This window comes from Dendrobates tinctorius, unplaced genomic scaffold (genome assembly GCF_039654945.1).
Source record: "Dendrobates tinctorius isolate UK_male_01 unplaced genomic scaffold, ASM3965494v1 ptg000200l, whole genome shotgun sequence".
NCBI lineage: Eukaryota > Metazoa > Chordata > Amphibia > Anura > Dendrobatidae > Dendrobates > Dendrobates tinctorius.
Genome location: NW_027361867.1, coordinates 2237990 through 2263302, shown reverse-complemented (window position 1 = coordinate 2263302; position 25313 = coordinate 2237990). Strand labels below are relative to the sequence as shown.

At 43.5% G+C, this 25313-nt stretch overlaps 2 protein-coding genes across 2 annotated transcripts in view; one reads left to right on the top strand and one right to left on the bottom strand.

Moving 5' to 3' along the window:
- The window catches only part of LOC141056798 (zinc finger protein 316-like), a 58168-nt gene extending 43804 nt beyond the window's left edge, over positions 1-14364 (top strand). Inside the window, exon 6 of the mRNA XM_073553283.1 lies at positions 14321-14364. Within this exon, the coding sequence (XP_073409384.1) occupies positions 14321-14364 (44 nt within the window). The remainder of the gene's footprint in view (positions 1-14320) is intronic.
- LOC141056823 (uncharacterized) overlaps positions 1-25098 on the bottom strand; it is a 91351-nt gene extending 66253 nt beyond the window's left edge. Inside the window, exons 1-2 of the mRNA XM_073553297.1 lie at positions 25083-25098; positions 18197-19198 (exon numbers count right to left, since the gene is read on the bottom strand). Coding sequence (XP_073409398.1) covers positions 18197-19198; positions 25083-25098 — 1018 coding nt within the window. The remainder of the gene's footprint in view (positions 1-18196; positions 19199-25082) is intronic.
- Between the last annotated feature and the right edge of the window lie 215 nt (positions 25099-25313).

Genomic DNA, 25313 nt, shown 5'->3' with positions numbered 1-25313 from the left:
AACGATGACGACTACTGGTTGGCCAGCATCCTGGATCCACGCTATAAAGGCAAATTACAAAACATCATGCCACAGGAGAACCTTGACCTAATATTGGCTAATAAACAAGCAACTCTGGTAAATCGGTTGCTTGAGGCATTCCCAGCACACAGCAGCGGTGATGGTTCTCACACGAGCCGTACGGGCCGGGGGCAGCTTGGCAGAGGTGTTCGTGGTGCACACAGCAGAAGTGGCGTTGGAGACAGGGGTTTCATGACAATGTTGTGGACTGATTTTTCAAGTACCGCTCACACAACTGGTAATACTGCATCGATGGAAATTGACAGGAGACAGCAGTTGTCAACTATGGTTACAAACTACTTTTCCTCCCATATCGATGTTCTCCCACACAGGTCATTCCCCTTTGACTATTGGGCCGCTAAACTGGACACCTGGCCTGAATTGGCACAATATGCCTTACAGGAGCTCGCTTGTCCAGCTGCAAGTGTGCTATCGGAAAGAGTCTTCAGTGCAGCTGGATCAATCCTGACAGAAAAAAGGACCCGTCTGTCAACCCAAAATGTGGATGATCTAACCTTCATTAAAATGAACCACGCATGGGTTTCCAAGGATTTTGTCCCACCTTCCTCTGATGACACATAGGGTGACAGAAAAATGGCTTGCTTTGGTCCACCTCTTCCTGGGACTTGACCTATTTCACCTTTTGCATCAGCTGAATGTCCAACATCAACATATGCCACTTTCTAAAACTCCCTAACTGTGCTGCCTCCCCCCCCATGGCCGGAGTCACCACCTAGCGCACGACACCGTGCGAGTGCCGTTGCCCTGGACAGGTGGGTAGGCCGACTCTTGGGCGCGGGCACTGGTACAGGGTCCTTCATAGTGCAATCAAGTGTCTCTGACGGTGGTGGTGCACACCCGCCGTCAGACACACCGCCGTACTATGAGGGGCCCAGTGCCAGTACCGACGCCCACAAGTGGGCCCCCCTTGCTTGGGCAGGGCCCCAGCATTTGCAATCTTTACCTCTCCCTGCTCCTCTGCTGTGTAGTCTGGGCCGTCAAATCCATACTGTGCCTGACACCGTCTGAGCCTGCCTCCTGAGACATATATTTTGAATGTGTACGCTATCCATACATGTTATCCGGGTAAACGGTACCCTTTCTAACCTTTGTGCAATCACGTGCAATCCATACTGGGCCTAACACCGTCTGAGCCTGCCTCCTGAGACATATATTTTTAATGTGTACGCTATCCATACATGTTATCCGGGGATACGGTACCCTTTCTAACCTTTGTGCAATCACGTGCAATCCATACTGGGCCTAACACCGTCTGAGCCTGCCTCCTGAGACATATATTTTGAATGTGTACGCTATCCATACATGTTATCCGGGGATACGGTACCCTTTCTAACCTTTGTGCAATCACGTGCAATCCATACTGGGCCTAACACCGTCTGAGCCTGCCTCCTGAGACATATATTTTGAATGTGTACGCTATCCATACATGTTATCCGGGGATACTGTACCCTTTCTAACCTTTGTGCAATCACGTGCAATCCATACTGGGCCTAACACCGTCTGAGCCTGCCTCCTGAGACATATATTTTGAATGTGTACGCTATCCATACATGTTATCCGGGGATACGGTACCCTTTCTAACCTTTGTGCAATCACGTGCAATCCATACTGGGCCTAACACCGTCTGAGCCTGCCTCCTGAGACATATATTTTGAATGTGTACGCTATCCATACATGTTATCCGGGGATACGGTACCCTTTCTAACCTTTGTGCAATCACGTGCAATCCATACTGGGCCTAACACCATCTGAGCCTGCCTCCTGAGACATATATTTTGAATGTGTACGCTATCCATACATGTTATCCGGGGATACGGTACCCTTTCTAACCTTTGTGCAATCACGTGCAATCCATACTGGGCCTAACACCGTCTGAGTCTGCCTCCTGAGACATATATTTTGAATGTGTACGCTATCCATACATGTTATCCGGGGATACGGTACCCTTTCTAACCTTTGTGCAATCACGTGCAATCCATACTGGGCCTAACACCGTCTGAGCTTGCCTCCTGATGTATAGACATATATTTTGAATGTGTACGCGATCCATACATGTTATCCGGGGATACGGTACCCTTTCTAACCTTTGTGCAATCACGTGCAATCCATACTGGGCCTAACACCGTCTGAGCCTGCCTCCTGAGACATATATTTTGAATGTGTACGCTATCCATACATGTTATCTGGGGATACGGTACCCTTTCTCACCTTTGTGCAATCACGTGTAATCCATACTGGGCGTGAGAACGGCTGGCGAGCTGTTAAGCAAGCTACAGCACCTGTGGTTTGCACACGTAAGTTTTTCATTTTTTCAGGAATGATGGTTAGGCCTAATTCCGGAACTGCGGTTGACCTGCACTTACTGGGAGATCATTGTTCGCGGGTAATAATTGTAATCAGTGATCCCCATCACTAACGTTGTTCAGCGGGTTATCTGCACCTGTAAGCGACAAACGCTGGCCTTTTCAGTGTAGCGCACATGCAGCCACGGACATGTAAGGGCATGACACACCAGTTATTGGCCAATCTCATGTGCCAGAGCCTCACATGTCCCTCTAGTAAGCCGGACTCGGACCGCGGGGCATGACGGAGTCTCGTTCGTTAACGGAATCAAGCTTGCAATGTGTGCATCTGTTCTGTAGCTGGCATGGTTGAGGTTTCCCATGTGGAGTCGAATTTAACCGTAGGCTCCACTCCTGGTGGTGCCCTTCTGGACATTCCTTTAAGGTTCAGCTTTGCAACCATACTGCCCACGTAAAACAAACACTTTGCCTTCATGAACGCTGTTTGGAGGGTCATGACTCGTGGGAATAAAGCCGCCCAATCAGTTAACCTGCTAGAGAGATCCTTCGTTGCTCCCAAGCATGACATCACACTCCCTAGGAAGAAGGTAAAGCCACTGTGGCGACCGTACTCCTGGGGGCGACACAAGTGCACTGATTCCCAGCCACTGCTCGATGAATCTGCTGGTACATTGACCCAGACCACTACATTCCCCTCGCACGCTACACGACCTGAATCTGACCCTGATGAAACTCAGGTTACCCTTCCCATATACAGTTCCATCTTACACGGTGACAAAGAGGAAGCTGCAGATGAAAGTGCAGGTTCGGCCCACCCGCCATCAGACACACCACCGTACTATCAGGGGCCCTGTGCCAGTGCCGTCGCCAACGAGTGGGCCCCCCCCTGCTTGCTCAGGATCACAGCACTTGCAAAGTTGAAATACTGTGCAGTGAGATGGAAGATGGGGACGACGAGGAATCCAGACAAGTACAGGGATTCCCTAGCGAGGAGACTTATTTGATTGTTTTCAATGTTGGGACAGCAATTTTTGGGGAGCACTATACTCTGGAGAATGATAGATGGGGCCCATCATACACTGGAACATTCCAAAGGTGGACATCAGACACTGGAGCAGCATTTACAGGGCCCATTATACACTAGAGCATTAGAAATGGGGCCCATTATGTTTGGAGCATTATTTGGGCCCATAAGACAGTGGAGCTTCATCCATGGGGACCAACATATACTGTAGCATTATGTGGAGCTCATCATATACTGTTTCAAACATTATATGGGACCAATGATTCTGTATGGAGAAATAGATGGGCCTCGTCATGAGATGTAAAAAGTGAGGTATTTTTCATTGTACTATACCGCTATTTCTCTGCCGTATCGGAGCATGATGAGTTGTGGTATGTGTTAAAGGGGCGCTCTTTCGCCCAGGGCACATGAAAACCTGCAGCCAGCCCTCCCCCCCACAACTTTAGCCAAATAACCCCCATTTTTCAGTGCGTAACTTGTATTATGAAGTTAATTAAGGTTGACAAGCTTAAGTAAGAAGAATTGATGCTTTTGGCATTCAAATGGGCACTGTAGGTGTGTTTCCTGTCCTCCTCTCACTGCCGACTTTTATTCCCCATTGACTTACATTGGGTTTCGTGTTTCGGGACGACCCCGACTTTTCCCTATAATCGGACGATCTTGCTCGACCCGACTTTTGGAAAAGTCGGGTTTCACGAAACGAAACGCGACCCTAAAAAACCAAAAGTCGCTCAACTCTAGATACTGATATTTAACAGTAATTTTGTTGAGGGCACGATAGTCAATACAAGGCCTTACTGAACCATCCTTTTTAGCCACAAAAAAAACCCAGCACCTAAGGGTGAAGAGGATGGTCTAATATGACCCTTCTCCAACGACTCCTTAATATAGGATCGCATAGCCTCGTGCTCGGGTGCAGATAAATTGAAAAGCCGACCCTTGGGGAATTTACACCCCGGGTTCAGCTCAATTGCACAGTCATAACTCCTATGAGGAGGCAAAGACGCAGACTCATTCTCACTAAATACATCATAAAAGTCAGCCAAATAGTCAGGAACATCAAGCGACTGGGGAGAGGTGGAGAAAACAGGAGCATCACTAAGGGCACACCGACAACCCCAACTCACCACAGACAAAGATTTCCAATCCAGAACAGGATTATGGATTTGCAACCAGGGAAACCCCAGAACAATCGTATCATGCAAATTATGCAACACCAAAAATCTGCAATTTTCTTGATGGTCTGGGGCGACCCGCATTACCACCTGGGTCCAAAACTGAGGTTTATTCTTTGCCAAAGGAGTAGCATCAATACCCCTCAAAGGTATAGGCATCCACAGAGGTGTCATAGGAAATCCACAATGTTTAGCAAAATCCAAGTCCATCAGGTTCAGAGCTGCTCCTGAATCCACAAAAGCCTTGGCGGAAAATGTGGACAGGGAGCAGATCAGAGTAATTGCCAGAAGAAACTTAGGTTGAACACCACCCACAGAAAACGTGTGTGCACAACGTTTCTCTCGTTTAGGGCAGACAGAAATAATATGCGAGGCATCTCCACAAAAAAAACACAGCTTATTACGCCTTCTGAACTACTGACGTTGCGCCCTAGACAAAACTCTATCACATTGCATAGGTTCAGACATTTGTTCAACAGGTGGTAACATCTCTCGTGTAGTTTTGCGTTCACGTAAACGCCGATCCACCTGAATGGCTAATGATGTAGAATCGTCAAGACCTGAGAGAACAGGAAATCCCACCATAGTATCTTTTACAGTTTCTGACAAACCCTTCCGAAAGAGGGCTGCCAAGGCACAATCATTCCAGGTAGTAAGGACCGCCCACTTTCGGAATTTTTGACAGTACAACTTTGCCGAATCCTGACCCTGGCTTAATGCCAACAGGGTCTTTTCAGCCTGATCAATAGCATTAGGTTCATCATACAACAACCCCAAGGCTTGAAAAAATGCGTTCACATTATTCAGAATAGGATCATCAGGTTTCAAAGAAAACGCCCAATCCTGGGGATCGCCGCGCAGCAAAGAGATGACAATTTTAACCTGCTGCCGTCGAGTTCCCCGACGAGTTAGGCTTCAAGGCAAAAAATAATTTACAATTATTCTTGAAATTCAAGAATTTAGACCGATCCCCAAAAAACACATCAGGGGCATGAATCTTTGGTTCAGCAGCATGTGAATGAGCAAGATAGGCGGAAATTCCCCGCACTTCAGCAGCGAGCTGCTCCACACGATCAGACAATTGCTTCATCTCCATTGAGAGAAAAATTCCCCCTATGGCCTCAGAGATATAGAGGAAAAAATATGCGCAAAAAAAAAAAATTCTGACCCCCTTTTTTTTTTTTTTACAATTCTCTCCTGCTATTGAGTACCCTAGGATCTGCGGTATGGCTGGTGATTCTGTTATGATGAGTCACCGAAGGAGGAAAAAACAAAATACTAGCTAAGTCCAGAAAAACCAGAGAGGTTGGCAGCTATCGGATTGCGGCCCCTGAACCTATCCACAACAACTAGCAGTAGCCATGGGGGGTTCCTACGGTGCCCTAGACCCCTCGATAACAGCCGGAGAACTACATAGCCTAAAGACAGAAAGGGGAAAAACTAAACTGCCCCAGAGCAGACCCCAAAACAATAGGCAGCCCCCAACATATAATGACGGTGAAGCAAGATGAAAACACTAACACAGATAGAAAGATAGGTTGAGCAAATGATGGGGCCCAAGCTAACTAAAAAGGACAGGATAGGAAAGCCACTGTCTGCCATCCGCAAAAACCCTATCCAAAATGTGCCAACCGACTGATAGGAAAAACAGGCCCTGAAGTCGCTAGGCTTCAAAAGACTATATCAGCACTCAGGTATATACTGAAGACAGAGCAAAAGATCAACAGATCAGAGACAAAAATGGAATTCAGCTCATCCCCGGCCGGGGATGGCAGAACTCCCAAAAAAACAAGGCAAAACAAAAACAAAACTGAAGTGTACAAAGCAGACCAGAAAAACTTAGCTTTGAGATGCAGGAATCAGACTGGTCTCCAAGAATCCAGCAGGATCACCAGCAAGGCAGAAGGGCGTCGGCTGCCTTATATCCAGTCCTCAATTCCAGCCACCCAGTCATCATCTAGCTGCCCAGGTGTTTGGTAATCAGCCTCACTACCTTCCTTCACCAGAGGAGGGAGTTCATCAGACCTCAACGGTGAAGGGAAAAATGAACTCACAACAGCATCTACTTCCGGGGCCGCTCATTAACTTCCGGCTTATTCACTCCACTGCTTGGCAATTTTCGGCCAGCGTTGGTAGTGTTCGCGCGGTGATGTCAGGGTTCACCCCAGGCTGAGCCATGAACTGTGGTGAACCCTGACATCATCGCATGAACACTGCCTGAAAAAGCCGAAGACCGCTGAGTGCATTGGTACCCAGTTTAAGTGATCAAACAATAATTTAATGTCCACAATCGTAGTAAACAAAACGTTTTGTTCTTACATCAGTTACAGATTAAAGAACACTTATTAGGTCAGTAAACCGAATCAAAAGAAAAACCCGAATTTTTGGTCAAAAAATGTAAAAATTAAATAAAATATATAAATAATAAAAAAGTCATAAAACAGATGTAAGATTAAAATACCTTTATTGAGTAATAGTAATACAAATACATATAAAAAAGATATAAAAAAGATGTGTGCTCAAAAGAATTTTATATACACCTATATAGGTTAATAAAGCACAGCGTTCCCCATTAATAAACAACTATATTTTATCCCTCTATATATTAGCTCCTTAAATGAGTGACATAGAATATACAGAGCCCATATAGGCTCAAACAAGTGTCTGTGCATAAAACCGTGTGGTAATGCAAAACAATCAACAAAGAGAGGAACCAATATGATGGTATAAAGTGCAAAAAATGCAAAACACAAAAATAAATATAAAAAAGTGAATGTGGGGGAAAGGAGGGAAGAATAGAGGGTATATACCTTGGATGAACGCTGCTGGATGAGCTACACAGGTATATTAAGGGAATTATAACCATTTTATTATTTATTGTTATATATATATAATATATAATTTTTTTTAATTTTTTTTTTTTTTTTTTCCGTGTTTTTTGTGGTATTGCCTTAAAATCAGGTTAATTTGAGCCATCACTTATTAGGTCAGGTGGACTAATACATTTGGCTGAAGATCAGTAGATCTAATAATCTTCAACCAAATATATTGGTTTATTTACTCAAGCGAAATGTCAATCTCCTCTCCATATTGGGGCAAGCTATACAGTTACAACAAGGAAAAAATCCCTTTTATTACCCTCCGTGCCAAAGTAGTTAGGTGTGTTGGCTAAGTTACTTGTGACACATAAGAACCAGCTGTGTGCCGAATGTATTACAAAGATCCTAAAGAAGGAGCAGACCTCATTCATGGCTGACATGAGGTCTATAATTGGGGAAGACGCGCTAAGCACAGTTTCCAGTCCAGTTCCCCCTCAGACAGTACAGGTCATGTCCCATCATAAGAGAGCCAGGTGGGAAACGGCAGTATCATCAGAGAAAGATGAAGGTTCTTATTATCGGTACCAATATCTGGAGGGTGGAGAGGAAATGCCTCAGGTTCTCCCAGAGGAAAGGAATAAAGATTATTTCTCATCCGACGATACAGAACGAGTACAATGAAAGCTGAGGAAGCACAAATGACTCACTCAATACAGGATGAAATGTTTAGGGGCTGTGAACCCAGAGAAACAGAGTCTTTCCAGCTAACAAACACATAAGAGCCATGATAATGGAAGAGTGGGGAGATGAACAAATAGCTAAAAAGAGACCCTCCTACTACTTACAGCGATTCTAATAAATACTTTCCATTGAGTTCTCCTTCAATGGAAGTCTTCAAACAGAGGCTGGACAGACATCTGACTGGGATGATTTAGCGAATCCTGCTTTGAGCAGGGGGTTGGACCAGATGGCCCAGGAGGTCCCTTCCAACTCTATGATTCTAAGGTGGGCTTATCATATCAGAGGTACAGTGAGGAGAAGTTATCTAGCCATATTACGGCCTATCACTCAGCCCGCCTTCCCGCCGAGGTTGGCACCCTAACATTGCGATATGGCGGCCACGCTCACTGCCGGCTTACACTCAATGACCTAAATACACCCTACCTATATAGTGGTTATGGAAAGTATTCAGACCCCTTTACATTTTTCACTCTTTGTTTCATTGCAGCCATTTGGTAAATTCAGACAATTTCATTTTTTTCTCATTAATGTACACGCTGCACCTCATCTTGACTGAAATGTAGACATTTTTGCTAATTTATTAAAAAAGAAAAACTGAACTATCACATGGTCATAAGTATTCAGACCCTTTGCTCAGACACTCGTATGTAAGTCTCATGCTGTCCATTTCCCTGTGATCCTCCTTGAGATGGTTCTGCTCCTTCATTGGGATCCAGCTGTGTCTTTTTTTTAATCGTTGTTTTTATTGAATGCAAAAAAATGTTCCTACATATATCCATGCAGATAATGTTTGAGTCATATGTAACATAAACCTCCTCATTAGAGATCGCATCGGTACACAGAACAATAGATCAAGACAAACCTGAAAAACCGGGGAAGGGAAAAAAGGAGAAGGAAGCGGGGGGCATGTCAAACACAAGCATAATGTTTACCCATCAGACACCCAGCACATGTATCCAACCTTAAGTTCAGGACCCACCGTCACCAAAGTACACCCCAAACACCCCGAAGTGTCTCTCCGCAGCGGTTCTCCCAGAGACATCAGTGGACAGGTGTCTCCCCCAGTAGTAGTTGCTCCTGGTACCAGACTGTCGGCTGAGAACAGGTCTTAATATTGCTGTGGATGCGTTTTGGGAGCAGAGAGATGAAGCTTTCCCAAGTTTTGAAAAAGGCCTGCACCCTTCCCTCTTTATGTAAAGAGGCCTCAGCCCAGTCCATTTGAAGCAAGAGCGACAGCTTCTCTAGATATTGAAAGGAGGGGCATGGTCGTGGATCCATGTCTGTAAAATGGCCTTAGTACAGGCGGACGCCACCCAATGCAGTAGTTTACAGGCCCCTGGAGAACAGGTGTAATTATCTGGTTTTAGGTATCCAAACATGGCCCATAAGGGTTCATCAGGAGCAAAGTTTGTCAGATGTGTGGCGGTGTATTGCCGTACTCTTTCTCAAAATAGTCTAATGACCGGGCATGCCCACAAACAATGAAACAGGTTGGCTTCTGGGGAATGGTATGTAAAACATGTAGAAGTTGTGTACAACCCCATTCTATGACCTTTTGTGGAGTCAGGTAAGAGCCGTGACAGATTTTCAATCTCATTTCTGGGAAACGGGCTGAGGGGAGGAATTTGTAGGCTGGGTCTAGAGCTTTCAGAATAGTGTCACAGGACATGCTGGGGTCTTCAGTCTGCCATTTTGTTACTGGAAATTGGAGTTGTTCATAATCCAGAGCTGCATGGATGAATTTGTAATTAGTGGCTATTTGGACAGATGGAGAATTATATTTCGTGAGCCATCTAAGCACGGATGGTCTCCATTCATATTCAGAAAGATGTGCTAACACTTTTGTTCCATAGCTTTTACCTTGCAATATTAGAAGGGAGGGAATATGGCAGTGGGATATTTACATTTCAACTCCTCTATTGAGTAAATCCGTCGTTCCTCGGGGTGGACTAAGTGCTTAATAGATGTTATACCTTGGGAGTACCACTGGTAGAAGACAGGGTGAGAGTGCCCGTCCTGAAAGTGGGGGTTACCAATAAGTGGAAGAAGAAGAGACATCCAGGCAGAGAGCTGGAAATGTTAACGTAGTTTCCACCATACCCTCCATGTAGACATTAAAAGGGGGTTAGCTCTCATGAGTGTAAGGGGGTAAGATATGATGTCTTTCATGCTCCACTTCCCTCTGATTGTCTTCCAGTTCTAAATGTTTACAGACGTGTTTTATGATAATTGCCTGTGGTACTGCTACATGTATAACTATGTATTACTGCTCATTGCTTATGGTATTGCCACTTGAATGTGTTACCATTGTATAGAAAACTGTATATATTGACTTGTATTCCTGTATTATAATGCTTACATATTATGTGTTCTTTGTATATGTACAGTCAAGGAAAGGTAGTGTATCCTTCTTGGGATATTAGAGAAGGACACTCTTACTATATAGTTTCCCCTATACACCAGGTAGTTGTAATTATGTTGTGGACCACTAGAGGGGGGTATACTAGTGGGGCCTGATAGGAGGTTCTTAGAGGGTTAATTGTAGGAGGGGCTGCTGAGAGTTAAGGTTAGTGATGAAGAGTGGTTTAGTCAGATGGGGCCAGGGTGCCCAAGTGTCCACATGGGCTATAGGGCCAGACAGCTCGGCAGTCACATAAAATTAAGTCGTTATTGTCCACGTTACCCACGGCCACTGCATGCCTAAGCAGTGGGTCAGAATCGGAAAAGGAAGATGTGGCATTTTACCGCCTGTGCCAATGCTTTTAGGGCAGAAGTTGGCTGGACTAAGGAGATGAAAGGAGTTGGAGCTTCGACAAGATCAGTACAGACAGGCCGGATGCTTCACTAGGGGTCACCAAACGTAGTGATTGATGAATTCATGTCTGGGGTGAAACAGGCTGAAAGAAATGTCATTATAGTGAGGTCAGGCCTGGAAGGAACTGGGAAGCAGTGAAGTACGGGCCGGGCGTTTACTGCACAGAAGTGACAACAAGCAAGGGAAAGATCAGGAAGCAAGAAAATGTTATGATGTACCAACTGTGAATGTAACGTGCAAAATTCTAAGTAGAGAAAGTGTTAAAGTTGTCTCGGACTGTGTCTCCATTGATGGGGGTCGCATTAGAAGAGAGACTGCTATGGCCTGGGAAGTGCCCGGGTGAAACTGAATCTGGAGATGCAGGTATGCCGAGAATAGTATTGTTTCATGTAGGGGAAGGACTGGACACAGCTGTCACCGGAATACAGGTCACGACTACAGTCCTGTCCCTCCCTTATACTTCAGTCAGCAATTCCGTATAAGGGAGATGTAGAAGGGTAGGGAGAGCCAGTGCCGGGGTAAGACAGCTCCAGGTCATATTGGGCATAATAAGACATTCCTCTCAGCCAGTCCACCACCACCCGGTACAGGGATGCTAAGGTATAGTGTCAAATGTCAGGGAAATTTATCCCCCCGTTTCGCCGCAATAATTGGAGTATTTTGAAGGCTATACAGGGCATTTTTCCCTCCCAGATGAATGAGCGATACAGATAGTTAATTGGGATAGTATGGAAGAGGTAGAGGAAACGTGGGAATTCCGTCATCTAAATTAAGTTGGCTCTGCCTAGATATGACAAGTTAAAATCTTTCCATTTCACTAAGGTAGATTCTACGTTTTTAAGATATGTATTAATATTAGTTTTCTATAATTTAGCTGGGTGTTTTGTCACCTGTATTCCCAAGTATTTTAGTGAGCCATTAGTAAATTGACACGGGAACCTTAATGCCCGCAAAGGTTTGAAAGGTTTGAAATGCGAATGTTTGCCACGCTGCTGCATCCCTGAGTAAATCCTGTCTTAGCCTCACATAGGCCATGTAGCAGCATCTGCAGTCAGTTCGCCAGGATCCTCACCAAGAGTTTATAGTCGTGGTTGAGGAGAGCTGCTCCATAAAGGCTGATGGCCCCATAAGATGCTCCATAGAATAATATGCCCCATATGCTGCTCCATAAAGGTTGATGGCCCCAATAGATGCTCCATAGAATAATATGCTGCCCCATAAAGGTTGATGGCCCATAAGATGCTCCATAGAATAATATGCCCCATATGCTGCTCCATAAAGGTTGATGGCCCCATAAGATGCTCTATAGATATATATGCCCCATATAATGTTGCATAAATGTTGATGGCCCCATAAGATGCCCTATAAGATGCTCCATAGATATATATGCACCATATGCTGCTGTGATTAAAAAAAATGACATACTCACCTCTCACCGCTGGGGGCCAGATGACGGTGTCATGAGCAGGTGCGGATACTGGCATGCTATGGGGGCCAGGTGCTAGTGTCGCCACTTGCTCAGGGCCCCGACACCTGTGATATTCACCTGCGGTACCACGTGACGGCTGAACACAGGAAGATCTGCGGCACCGGAAACCATCTGAGAAGCAGGTAAGTGCAGAGACCGGGCCAGGAGGGGGTGAGGATGATCTGACAGCCGCCGGCTCCTGTGCTCCCCCTCCCCCGCCTACCCCCTGAGACAATGACTCGAGAATAAGCTGAGAGGGGCACTTTCAGCCTAAAAAAAATGAGCTGAAAATTTCAGCTTATAAGCGAGTATATACGGTAAATAAATTTAACTCACTACCTGATTTGACATTTCCATGAAAAAAATCACTGATAATATAAAATCATTGGAAGACAATATATATTCAAGACTAAAGACACTAAGGACTATAAAAACAATCAAGTATATAATTGGAATAAATCTTCTTTTCATGGTTCCTCTAAAAAATCCATCTTGAGAAATGATGTGAACGCTTCCAAGCCTGGTTATAAACGCAATAAAACCGTCTATTTTTCTTCATCTGAATACCGTAGCTCGGATTATGATACTGGCCATTCTTCACATAGTATGACTGTGGATACATGTGACCCTCGTAATTTTTCCACTGTTGCAACAAAAAACGCAATGTGTGTAGGAGAGAAGGACGGAGACAGAGAAAACCGTCCATGGAGACGCTATCCTACGAGGCACAGGAAAACAACTTAGTAAAAGCCATTGATAATTTTTCTAATGTCCTGATTCTGACCCTGTGGTTTTATCTAAAGCACAAATGGAAGTTTTATCAAAAGGACTGAATTCTGTACAGAGCAAAAAGTTCAACTTATTCCAGACCATCAAAGATGTTAATAAACTTACGAGGTTGTTAACCGTCAAAAGACACTTTTTCTCTGTGGATCAGCAATGTAATTGGCCAACATTTGAACCCGCTTCGACACCTATGACTACCGCATTATTTTCACTTGAGGAACAGAAAGCCATTTGTACATTATCATCTCTTCAGGATCCAAAATGCAATCCATGTTCTGTTCAAGACAATGACATTTTTGTTTCTTAGAATTCGACTTATTACCTTTTACAATCAAGGGTTCCTTCTCTTGATGTTTTCCAATCATTGGTTGAAAAAGAACTGAGAGCACTGGATGCCAAAATTGACATAAATCATGTTAATAATTTGTCTATTAATCTAATGCTGTCGAGGAATTACAGTGCAACTCCAACATTGTGATGCGTCAATCTGACAAAGGGGGTTGTAGTGTGGAAAAGCCACACGTGCCGGCATCATAAATTCTAAAGCCAGCAAATGGCTATTACCAGATCATGAGATTATTCCTGGTTTTCATGGTCTACCCAAGACTCAAAAATGTCTTTCCACCACCTTTACGTCCTATCATTTCTAGAATTGGATCTTTACATGAGAATTTGAGTTCTTGGGTGGACGATCATTTAAGCCCTCTTGTGTCCAGAATCCCGGGGATTTCCAGGATACCTTGTTGATCTTGCGGGTTTTTGAGCATTTTCATTGGCAAGAGGATTTTCAATTTTTTACATGTGACGTTGTTATCCTATATTCTCCTATTCCCCACAATTTGGCTGTACGTGCGATTATTCACCATTTAGATTGTTACAGCAATGATTCTGATCGTCTTAAGTCATTTATCATTGATTCTCTTACATATTTGTTAAAACATAATTTTTTCCTATTTAACAATGAATTTTTTTTGTTGCAGGTCCTTGGTGCCCCAATGGGCTCAAAATTCTCCCCAACATTAGCTTTTCTCTATATGGCTTGGTGGGAGGAATTATATTTATTTTCTGATTCCAATCCTTTTTGTATAAATCTTGTTTTTTCTGGTAGGTATGTGGATGATTTACTGCTCATTTGGCGAGGTTCCCATCTGATTTGTCTTCCTAACATACGTATCTGAATTCTAATATTTTGAATCTTTCTTTTACTGTCAGTAATATAAATACCCAAATCCCCTTCTTGGACATTTTTCTTATGGGCGATCCCACCCTCCATTGTATTCACACCACTATCCATAGGAAGGAGAATTCTGGTAATTCTCTGTCACTTTCTTCATCTTCTCATCCCCATCATACAACTAAGGCGATCCCTTACGGTGAGTGTAACGGAGAGGAGCGTATATGCTGTGATCAGTGTTTGTTCTATAAGGAGAGTGAAATTATCAGTAAACGTCTACTTCACAGGGGTTATAGTAACCTGAACATCAAGCGTGCATTTAATAACGCTTCCAATAAACCCAGCGCATTAGAACCGACTAAAACATCATCCGTTATTCATTTTCATTCCGACTCTATTATCACCTTTTCCGCGCCTTACAGCCCCAATATAATCGAATAATATCTATAATTAAGAAATATTTACCAGTATCAGGAGGACAAATTGCGGCATATTATCAGTACAGGCTGCGGTCCGTGGCCAGACGGGGTTGCAGTTTAGCTAACGCTCTTTCCCCTAGACTATTAAAGCCAATGTCTACTCCTAAATCTTGGTCGTCCATTTCTGGTTTCTATAAATGTGCCGGTAGTAGGTGCAATGTTTGCACGCATGCGATAGACAGAAAAAAGGTTTTTCAATCATCAGACGGTAAATCGTACGACATCACCTCATTTATCAATTGTGACCCCCAATCCGTACTTTATTGTATTTGCTGTACATTGTGTGGGATAAATTACATCGGATGTAACACACGGAAAATAAAAACAAACGTATTGCCGAGCACTTGACCAATCTTCCCAATAAGAATGTGGCTTATTCGGGGGCTGCCAAGCACTTTGTTAATGTTCACAGAGGAGATGGTTCTAATTTTACCTTTTATGCGTTTGCGAAGGTTTATAATCCGACCAGAGGAGGCAATAAACACAAACTTCTGACTATACGTGAAGCATATTGGATCTTAAAGCTTGACACTAAACACCCCAGAGGCATGAATTTGAGAAACTATTTGTTTATATTAGTTTTCCTGCCTTCTTATTTTATGTTTTCTTTTCATGGCTGTACAATTATCATGTTAATAATTTTTATATCACCAGTTTTTGTTATTTAAGACAGGATCAGTGTTGGGTCCATTGACTATTGTATTGTGTCTTTCCAATCCCAGGTTCATTCGCTCACAACTAGGGATGAGCGAGTATACTCCTTAGGATTCGGTACTCGGCAAGTAATGAGATACTCGTGGTACTCGAATCCTAGCAAGTAAGTTTCACTGCTCACCTCGCAATATTCGGATCTCCCACCTGGCATGCGCTAACCAATCACAGTAAAGCCGCCGCCTTCTTTATTGTGGCATTACTGTGATTGGCGGGCCGCGCAGCATCACTGTATCGCTGGAGCCCCTGGAGAGCGGTCATTATTAATGGGATTACAGCAGAAAGGTCAGTATACAGTAGGTTACTTTATTATTTTTATTTTTTTTACAGGTGATAATAATATAATAATAAATTTTATTTCTATAGCGCCAACATATTCCGCAGCACTTTACATTTCAGAGGGGACTTGTATAGACAATAGACATTACAGCATAACAATAATCACATAGATCATAACATACCAAGAGGAGTGAGGGCCCTGCTCGCAAGCTTACAGTCTATGAGGAAAGAGGGAGACACGAAAGGTGGGTGGTAACAGTTGCCCTGATTGTATGGACCAGCCATAATGTTAAGTGTGTAACAGTACAGACACAGAGGGCTAATGGATGCATAAAGCATGTGGGAACATGATGCGAGGAACCTGGCCATGGTAAAAACTTTTGACTGGGCCACACAGGGATAGATTAGGTTAATGCATTGAGGCGGTAGTCCAGTCTGAATAAATGCTTTTTCACAGCACACTTAAAATTGTAGGGATTGGGGACTAATCGTATTGACCTGGGAAGTGCATTCCAAAGAATTGGCGCAGCACGTGTATAGACTTGGAGACGGGAGTGGGAGGTTCTGATTATTGAGGATGCTAACCTCAGGTCATCAGCAGAACGGAGGGCGCGGGATGGGTGGTATACTGAAGCAAGGGAGGAGATGTAGGGTGGTGCTGAGCCATGGAGGGCTTTGTGGGTGAGGGTAATAAGTTTATACTGAATTCTGGACTGGATGGGTAGCCAGTGTAATGACTGGCACAAGGTAGAGGCATCGGTGTAATGATTGGCGAGGAATATGATCCTGGCTGCAGCATTCAGGACAGATTGGAGCGGGGAGAGTTTGGTAAGAGGAAGACAGATTAGAAGAGAGTTACAATAGTCGAGACGAGAATGAATAATAGAAACAGTAAGAGTTTTTGCGGAATCAAAAGTAAGAAAAGGTCGAATTCTAGAAATATTTTTGAGGTACAGATAACAAGAGCGAGCCAGTGATCGGATGTGGGGGGCAAAGGAAAGCTCGGAGTCAAGTATGACTCCATGACAGCGGGCATGCTGCTGGGGAGTAATAGTGGAATCACACGGAAATGGCAATGTCAGGTATAGGTACATTAGTAGCGGGAGGAAACACAAGGAGTTCAGTCTTTGACAGGTTCAGGTGATCAATGGCTTTGGGGAATTAGGTGTGTGCACTGAGTATGTACTCTATGTTATGTGCTGTATGTTATGTGTATGTACTGTATGTTATGTGTTGTATGTTCTGTATGTCTTTTTCTTTTTACACATTCACCCCATTAGCCGGATGATGGGAATACTACTTTCCCATCATCCACTAATGCTGTCACTGTAGCGGGCATAGCCAGATGGGACAAGTAGTCCCATCGGACGATGCCTGCACAGCCCGCACAAGCCCCGCACACACACACACAGCCCCAAAAACCCGCGTACACATTCTCCACGCACACATAGTCTCCGCCCACACACATTCTCTGCCCATTACTCGCATTTCCAATAGACTTACATTGGAGTCGCTACTCGTTACGAGTACCCGAGTGCTAGGAGCTACTCGTAATGAGTACAGCGAGTCCGAGTATTTCACTACTCGCTCATCCCTATTCACAACTGGTGCATAATTAATGTCATTATTATTCACATGATTTTGATTGGTTTTCTGTTGTATATGATGCTTATGTCAGTTTGTTTTTCTATATCCTATGAGTAAGGGCTCTTGTAACGTGCCAGAAACGCCTTAGGTGTTTGAGGTTTTTAAACCGGTTTCACATGCTGCTATAAAGTTTTTCTTCTATTTTTACATAGGTGGTGTGCCGAATCCATTCCTTGTTTTTTTGTTACGAGGTATATAGTTTGAAGTCTGGGGTCTGCCAATATGTGGATAGTTTTCTCTTTCGGATAACATGATACATGATTTTAGTTTTTTTTTGTCTAGTTTCGCTTGAATATAGGACAATATTAACTAGTCTCCTGATGAGTCGCCTTCGGTGAGGACGATGAAACCCATAGAAATGAGAGGCTTGGAGAGTGAGTGTGTAAACGTCACCTCACTCTATATACTGAGATGTGGTGTACATTTTTTTTCTATTAGTCACCTACTGACTAACCTTCAGGGGGTGAATTATGGGTATAGTTTTATATCTGGAATTAATAAAGTTTAGTTTTATCATTTTGTCAGCAAACATGAGGAATGACAACAGACAACCCATTTAAGAAAATTCAGTTTTGGCTAAAATTATTCCAACATTATGAACATAAAAAAGACTTCTCCCCTATGTGACGTCTCTGATATTTATTAACAGTTGATTTCCAAGTAAAATATTTCCCACATTAAGAAAATGAAAAAGGCTTCGTCCCTGTGTGACTGCTCTGATGTCTAACAAGAAGCGCTTTCAGGTTAAAACATTCCCCACATTGTGAACAGGAAAACGGCTTCTCCCCTGTGTGTGTTCTCTGGTGACTAACAAAATTCCCTTTATGGTTAAAATATTTCCCACATTCTGAACAGTTAAAAAGCTCCCCTGTGTGGGTTCTTTGATGGCTACAAAGATCTATTTTCCATTTAAAACATTTCCCACATTCTGAACATGAAAAAGGCTTCTCCCCTGTGTGAGTTCTATGGTGATTAACCAAATGTGATTTATGGCTAAAACATTTCCCGCATTCTGAACATGAAAAAGGCTTCTCCCCCGTGTGAGTTCTCTGGTGTTTAACAAAATGTGATTTCTGGATAAAACATTTCCCACATTCTGAACATGAAAAAGGCTTCTCCCCTGTGTGAGTTCTCTGGTGATTAACCAAATGTGAATTATGGCTAAAACATTTCCCACATTCTGAACATGAAAAAGGCTTCTCCCCTGTGTGAGTTCTCTGGTGTCTAACAAAATGTGATTTATTTGCAAAATATTTTCCACATTCTGAACAGGAAAAAGGCTTCACCCCTGTGTGAGTTCTCTGGTGTGTAACAAGATTCCCTTTATGGGTAAAACATGTCCCACATTCTGAACAGGCAAAAGGCTTCTCCCCTGTGTGAGTTCTATGGTGATTAAAAAGATGTGATTTCTTGTTAAAACATTTCCCACATTCCGAACATGAAAATGGCTTCTTTGCTTTAGGAGCAGTTTGTTTTTTAATGCCTCTTTTGTGACATTGATTTTCCTTAGTAGTCAATAATGAATTAGAAGATGGGACCTGTTTCATAGGATCAGATGACAGATCTTTGCTGTGAATGGATGATGGTATATCTGGAGTAATAGCAATCACTTCAGTTGTAACTTGTAGGATCTCAAGATCATCAGATTTAAAAACTGAAGATGTCAGCTGTCCCTCTGATCTCCTGGTACAGTCATCTGCTAAGATAAAAAACAATTATTTTTATAAAATATCATTGAGTTTTATATTTTTGAACGTTTCTACTTAAACTGTCCATAAAAATGGCAAGCTATGTAAAAAAAAAAATTAATTATTTGCCAAGACAATGACAGTTCACAGTCTAATAGAAAACCTTGTTGGATGACCCAGTAGTGTGCGGTGTTCAACTGTTTGTTCATTCTGCCTCCCAAATATTGCATATAAAGAAACCAATCAATGTTATGTAGGCGAAAATAATACCAATTCTCATCTCTCAAAAAACAAGTCCCCACTCAGGTCCATCATCTGTCAATGGAAAACAGAGGTTCCCACACTATTAGTGGCTCAATTGAAAACCAACAAGGTTTCTATAAACCAATCCAGCAAAATCCGCTCTCACTTCGGAGTCTTGCAGTGTGCGCAAACAACATTTAGGATCCCTGTATTTAGCAATATTATAGTGAGAAGAACCCACTTAATTTGCGGTGTCTCCTGGAGCACAATCTGGGCACTATGTGCTGGGTAATAAAATAGCAAATGTGTAATTTTCAGTCTCCAACATCCACTGCGTGTTAATTTCTGGAAAGTGGCTGTGGAGTCAAAATATTCACTCCTCCTACACACGTGGTCAAAATTGTTGGTGCCCCTCGTTTAATGACAGATAAACCCACAATGGTCACAGAAATAACTTGAATCTGACAAAAGTAATAATAAATCAAAACTCTATGAAAATGAACAAATGAAAGTCAGACATTGCTTTTCAACCATGATTCCATAGTATTATTTGAAAATTAAACCTCATGAAATAGGCCTGGACAGAAATGATGGTACCCTTAACTTATGCGCTTCCAGACTGTCAAAGGTAGATAAACGCTGGCGCTAGCAGGGCTTTGTGCAGTACCGACATTTGTCTATGGTGGGCGGTTTTATACTCATCGGGCCCCCATGTATCTTATAACAAGGAGATTCCACCGCAAAATGCATCCTGTGACCCTTGACCTCACTGAGACCTGATTGGTTCAGGTCCTCATGACGTCAGCATCACAACAGCCAATGAGACAAATCACTAGGAAAGTTTGTTGTAGCAGCGAACTTTCCCGGACGATCTGCCTCATAAAAACACTGTTTCTCCTCAGATCTCCTGTCAGTGAAAGATTAGAGGAGAAACAGTGTTACAAGTGCTGCTGGGAACAGCTGTGTCAGTCAGCGATTGTGCTAGAAAGTAAAAAAAACAGATAAGGCAGGTTAGGGTTAGTATTAGGGTTAGGGTTACTGTTAGGCTAAAGTTAGGGTTAGGGTTTATTCTAAAGTAAGGGGTAGGGTAAAGAATTAGGCTTTTCTCAATTGTCTCCCCAATAATTTGGTCATGTCAGAGATTTCTATTTACAGAAAAAAAAAATAAAACGAATAAAATGGCCGGTCAGTATTATAGTGCAGAGGAGGCTTATGCACTTTTATGTTCTGACAGTGAAGAAAGTGCAGTGTCAGATGGCGATGTGGATTTCGAGGGCTTTAGTAGCAGAGACAGTGATAGCTCAGAAATGAGCAGTGATTCTGGTCCATCCTCACACACTGTCATGATCCCAGTGCAAGTTTTGACCTGCACAGTTAGGGGTTAATGTCTTGAGCCCAGTGCAAGCTTTGACCTGCACGCCTGGGGTTAATTATTGTGGACTCTCTTTGGTTCAGGGAGAGCTTCTTATAGCCCTGAGAAACTCCAATCAGTTATACTTTTGCCTTTGGCCGAGTGTGTTGACCCGTGTGCCTGTTCGTTGTCTTCTAGCTTGCTTATATGGTTCTGACCCGGTTCTGTCCCCCGTTGTGCATTTGCCTGTTGATTCTGTACTGCGCTACCCTCTCTGTGTATGACTCCTTGCCTGTGACCTGACTATTCTTTGCTCGCCTCTCTTGTACTTTGCAGCTATCTCTGTGTATGACTCATTGGATACATCCTGACTCACCGTTCTGCCTATCCTCTGGTTTTGTAGTGCTATCTCGTGCTTTGACCCCAGCCTGTCTATGCCCCTTGGTAACTTTGTCCCGTAGTTACCCTGCTAGGAGTTTTCCTGCAGCTCCTAGCTCTCTGAGGTTTAGGCCATGCCCCCAGCAGTCACATGCTTTAGGTCCTGCTGGTCTGAAGCACGCACCTTCTCTGCTGCTGCCCGCTCCGCAGGTATCGCTGAGCACAGTTTGTCTTACTCAGGACACGTGCACTGGTTCAGTGAGCAAGTGCAGTGCGGTGTTCCTGACACACACAAGGACCAGTACAACAAGAAGGACAAATAGCGCTTCTGGAGAAATGTCTCCAACTCAGAGAACAATGCCCAGTACTAGCGCTGTCCCTAGTGCTCGTGAATTGGTGCACACCAATGTCCAAGGGGCTTTGCCTCTTGATGTAGCATTTCTCAGATGGGAGGCTTCGGATTCGGCTACTCCATTCATCCCTAATTTTAATGCCATTCCTGGTATAAATGTGGAGGTGGAAAATTTTGGACTAATTATATTTATTAATTTGTTTCTGACAGATAGCTTGCTAGAGCATATTATCCGACAAATTTATGTGTTTCCCAATTCATCAGCCAGAATCCACCATCCTATTATGCTAGGTCACATTTATGGGACCAACCAATATCCTAGAAATGAAAACATTTTCAGGACTTACATTCGCTATGGGGCTTGTTAAAAAAAATGAGCATTCAGTCCCATTGGTCCAACTGCCCTGTTCAAGCCACCCCTATGTTATTTCCATTGATGAGTCCCTTGTAAAATTCAAAGGAAGACTGCACCTCAAGCAATTTATTCCTTCTAAGAGGGCAAGGTTCGGAATAAAGCTCTATAAAATGTGCGAGAGTTCAACCGGATACACATCAGCTTTTCGCATTTATGAGGGGAAAGACAGCCAACTAAACCCACCAGGATGCCCTACTTATCTGGGGACATCTGGAAAAATGGTTTTGAGCCTTTTTTTTTTTACATAAAGGCTACAATCTGTATGTTGACAACTACTACACCAGCATACCTCTATTTAAAAATCTAGTTGAACATAACATAGGGGCTTGTGGGACCATTCACTAAAACCGTCAGGGGTTTCCACAGTCATTGGTCAAAGAAAATTTCCAAAAGGGGCAGTCAGGGGCTTTACACAATGGAGAGCTGCTTGCCCTTAAGTATAAGGATAAAAAAGATATTTTTATCCTGAGCTCGATCCACACAGATGCCACAAGGGCCACTGCAGACCAACAGGGATCCACTACTCCAAAACCTGTGTCTGTCAGTGACTACAACAAATATATGGGGTGTGGACCTTGCAGATCAGGTTCTACAGCCATACCAGGTATCAAGAAAATCATATATCTGGTATAAAAAGTTAGTCATGTATTTGTTTCAGGTGGCCACATATAATTCTTTTGTGTTATACAAAAAAGCCGGAAATGCAGATACTTTCCTTGATTATCAGGAAAAGGTCACTGAAAATCTTGTTTTTGATAATTTTGCCCCCACTAATCCTTTAGAATCTGAAGATGTGAGAAGACTCACTGAGCGACATTTTATTGCACTCATCCCAGTAACTGAAACAAGAAAGAACCCCCAGAGAAGATGTCGTGTATGTTCCTAGAGAGGAATGAGGCATGATACCTGCTATTATTACCCACAATGCCCATCATTGCCAGCCTTATGCCTCCATGACGGCTTTACAATCTTCCACACAGAACCACGTTTTTGAACTGTTTTGACATTCAAGCATTTGGATTATTTAGTGACAGACACATTTGAGTAGAGCTGACTTAACAATTTCCGGGGGTAGGTGGGGGGAGGTCTCCAGAGACACAAGCTGGGCACAATATATTGGGCACTACAATGACATTTCTGCAATTTTTGCTATAAAACTTCTACTACGAGTTTCTGGAAATCATCCATGTAGTGAAAATGGTCACAATATACACAGATGAATTCCCAGAGGGGTGTCATTTCCAAAATGGGGTCACTTCAGGGGGGATTCTGTTGTTCTGTTACTTAGCGGCTCTCCAAAGTGCCATAACAGCAGAATCCCCCCTGAAGTGATCCCATTTTGGAAATGACACCCCTCTGGGAATTCATCTATGGGTGTAGTGACCATTTACCTATCTACCTATTTTCCAATGTAATATCTGGGGTTAAAAAACATTTTCGTCTCATAAATGTACCATTTTATTCGGAATATCAGACGCACTTTTTCCCAAATATTTTTTTGGGGAAATGGGGGCGTGTCTTATAGTAGGAATATACTTACAAATGATGCAGTGGCGGTCTGTGCTGCGTGGAGGGCTCCGCCAGCATTTTGTCAAAGCCCAGAGGCCCCTGCAGCTCCATTGCTGCGATGTGGTGGTCTCCAGAAAAATGGCCGCTGTGGGCGGCTCATGCTCAGATTCAGATCTCGCCCCAAGATCTCGTTGCCGAGATCTGAATCTGAGCATGCACCGCCCCCAGTTGCCATTTTTCCAGAAGCCACCACATCGCAGCAATGGAGCTGCAGAGGCCTCCGGCTTTGACAAAATGGCGCCGCCGCCCCAGCACAGAGCGCTGCCACCATCCCAGGTAGAGCGCTGCTGCACCAGCATAGAGCGCTGCCGCCACCCCAGCACAGAGCACCGCTGCCGCACCAGCCTGGGATGGGATTTTCCGGAGGCCACTGCACCAGCATGGACCACCGAACAACCTCTGTGATCACTCTTGCACCTGTGCTGATCCCCCCGGTAAGCTGAATTCAGACTGTAAGACGGACCCCCATTTTGCACATTTTTTCCCCTATTTTCGTTTTGAAAATTTGGGGTGCATCTTATGGTCCGAAAACTACAGTAATTTTTTCTTCACTGCCCAATGGTATAATTTTCTATGGAACAGCTGTGGTGTCAGTATGCTCACTGCACCACTAGAAGAATTCATTCAGGGAAGTATTTGGTAAAATGCAGTCACTTTTGGGGCTTATGCTGTTCTGGCACCTCAGGGGCTCTGACAATGTGACATGTCACCCACAAACAATTCCAGCAAAATCTGCTCTCCAATATGGCGCTCCTTCCCTTCCGAGCTCTGCCATGCGCCAAAACAGTGGATTACCCCCACATATGAGGTGTCAGAATACTCAGGACAAATTGCAAAATAACTTTCTGGGTGCAATTTCTCCTGTTACCCTTTGGAAAAAACATTTGAGATCGAAAAGTTCATTTTTTGTCGAAAAAATATGATTTTTTATTTTCACAACTGTATGTAACTAACTTCTGTGAAGCACTTGGGGGTTCAAAGTGCCCATCACACATCTAGATAAGTTCCTTGGGGGGTTTAGTTTCCAAAATGGGGTCACTTCACTGTTTAGACACGTCATTGTCTCTGACAATGTGACATGTCACCCACAAATAATTCCAGCAAAATCTGCTCTCCAATATGGCGCTCCTTCCCTTTCAAGCTCTGCCATGCGCCCATACAGTGGTTTAGCCTTTTTATTTCCACGGCTCTACATTATGAACTTCTGTAAAGCACCTGTGGGTTCAAGGTGCTCAATACACATCTGGATAAGCTCCCTAAGGGGTCTAGTTTCCAAAATAGGGTCACTTGTTGGGAGTTTCCACTGTTTAGACACATCAGGGGCTCTGCAAATGCGACATGGCAACCGCTAATTATTCCAGCATATTTTACACTAAAAAAAAATGAGAATTTGCAAAACAAAATGTATCGTCCATTTTCTCCTGTTACTCTTGTGAAAGTAAAAAAAAAATTAGCTAATGAAGGCCTTTGTGAAATAGCATGTGCTATTGTGGATCACTTTTTGAAACCTCTTGTGACACAACTGCCCTCTTTTATTAAAGACACTAGCGCAGCTTAGGGTCATCTGGAGAACATTCAACTTACTGAGGAAATGGTACATGTCACCGCAGATGTGGAGGCATTATATTTTTCTATCGGTCATTCAGACAGATTGAAGGCAGTAGAGAAATATTTGAGTCATAGTAACTTGAATGATATGTCCTCCTTTATCTTGAAACTGTTGAGGTTTATCCTTACTCATAATGACTTCACTTTCGATGGGAAGATATTTTTGCAGCAAAGAGGAACAGCAATGGGGGCCTCGTGCGCCCCCTC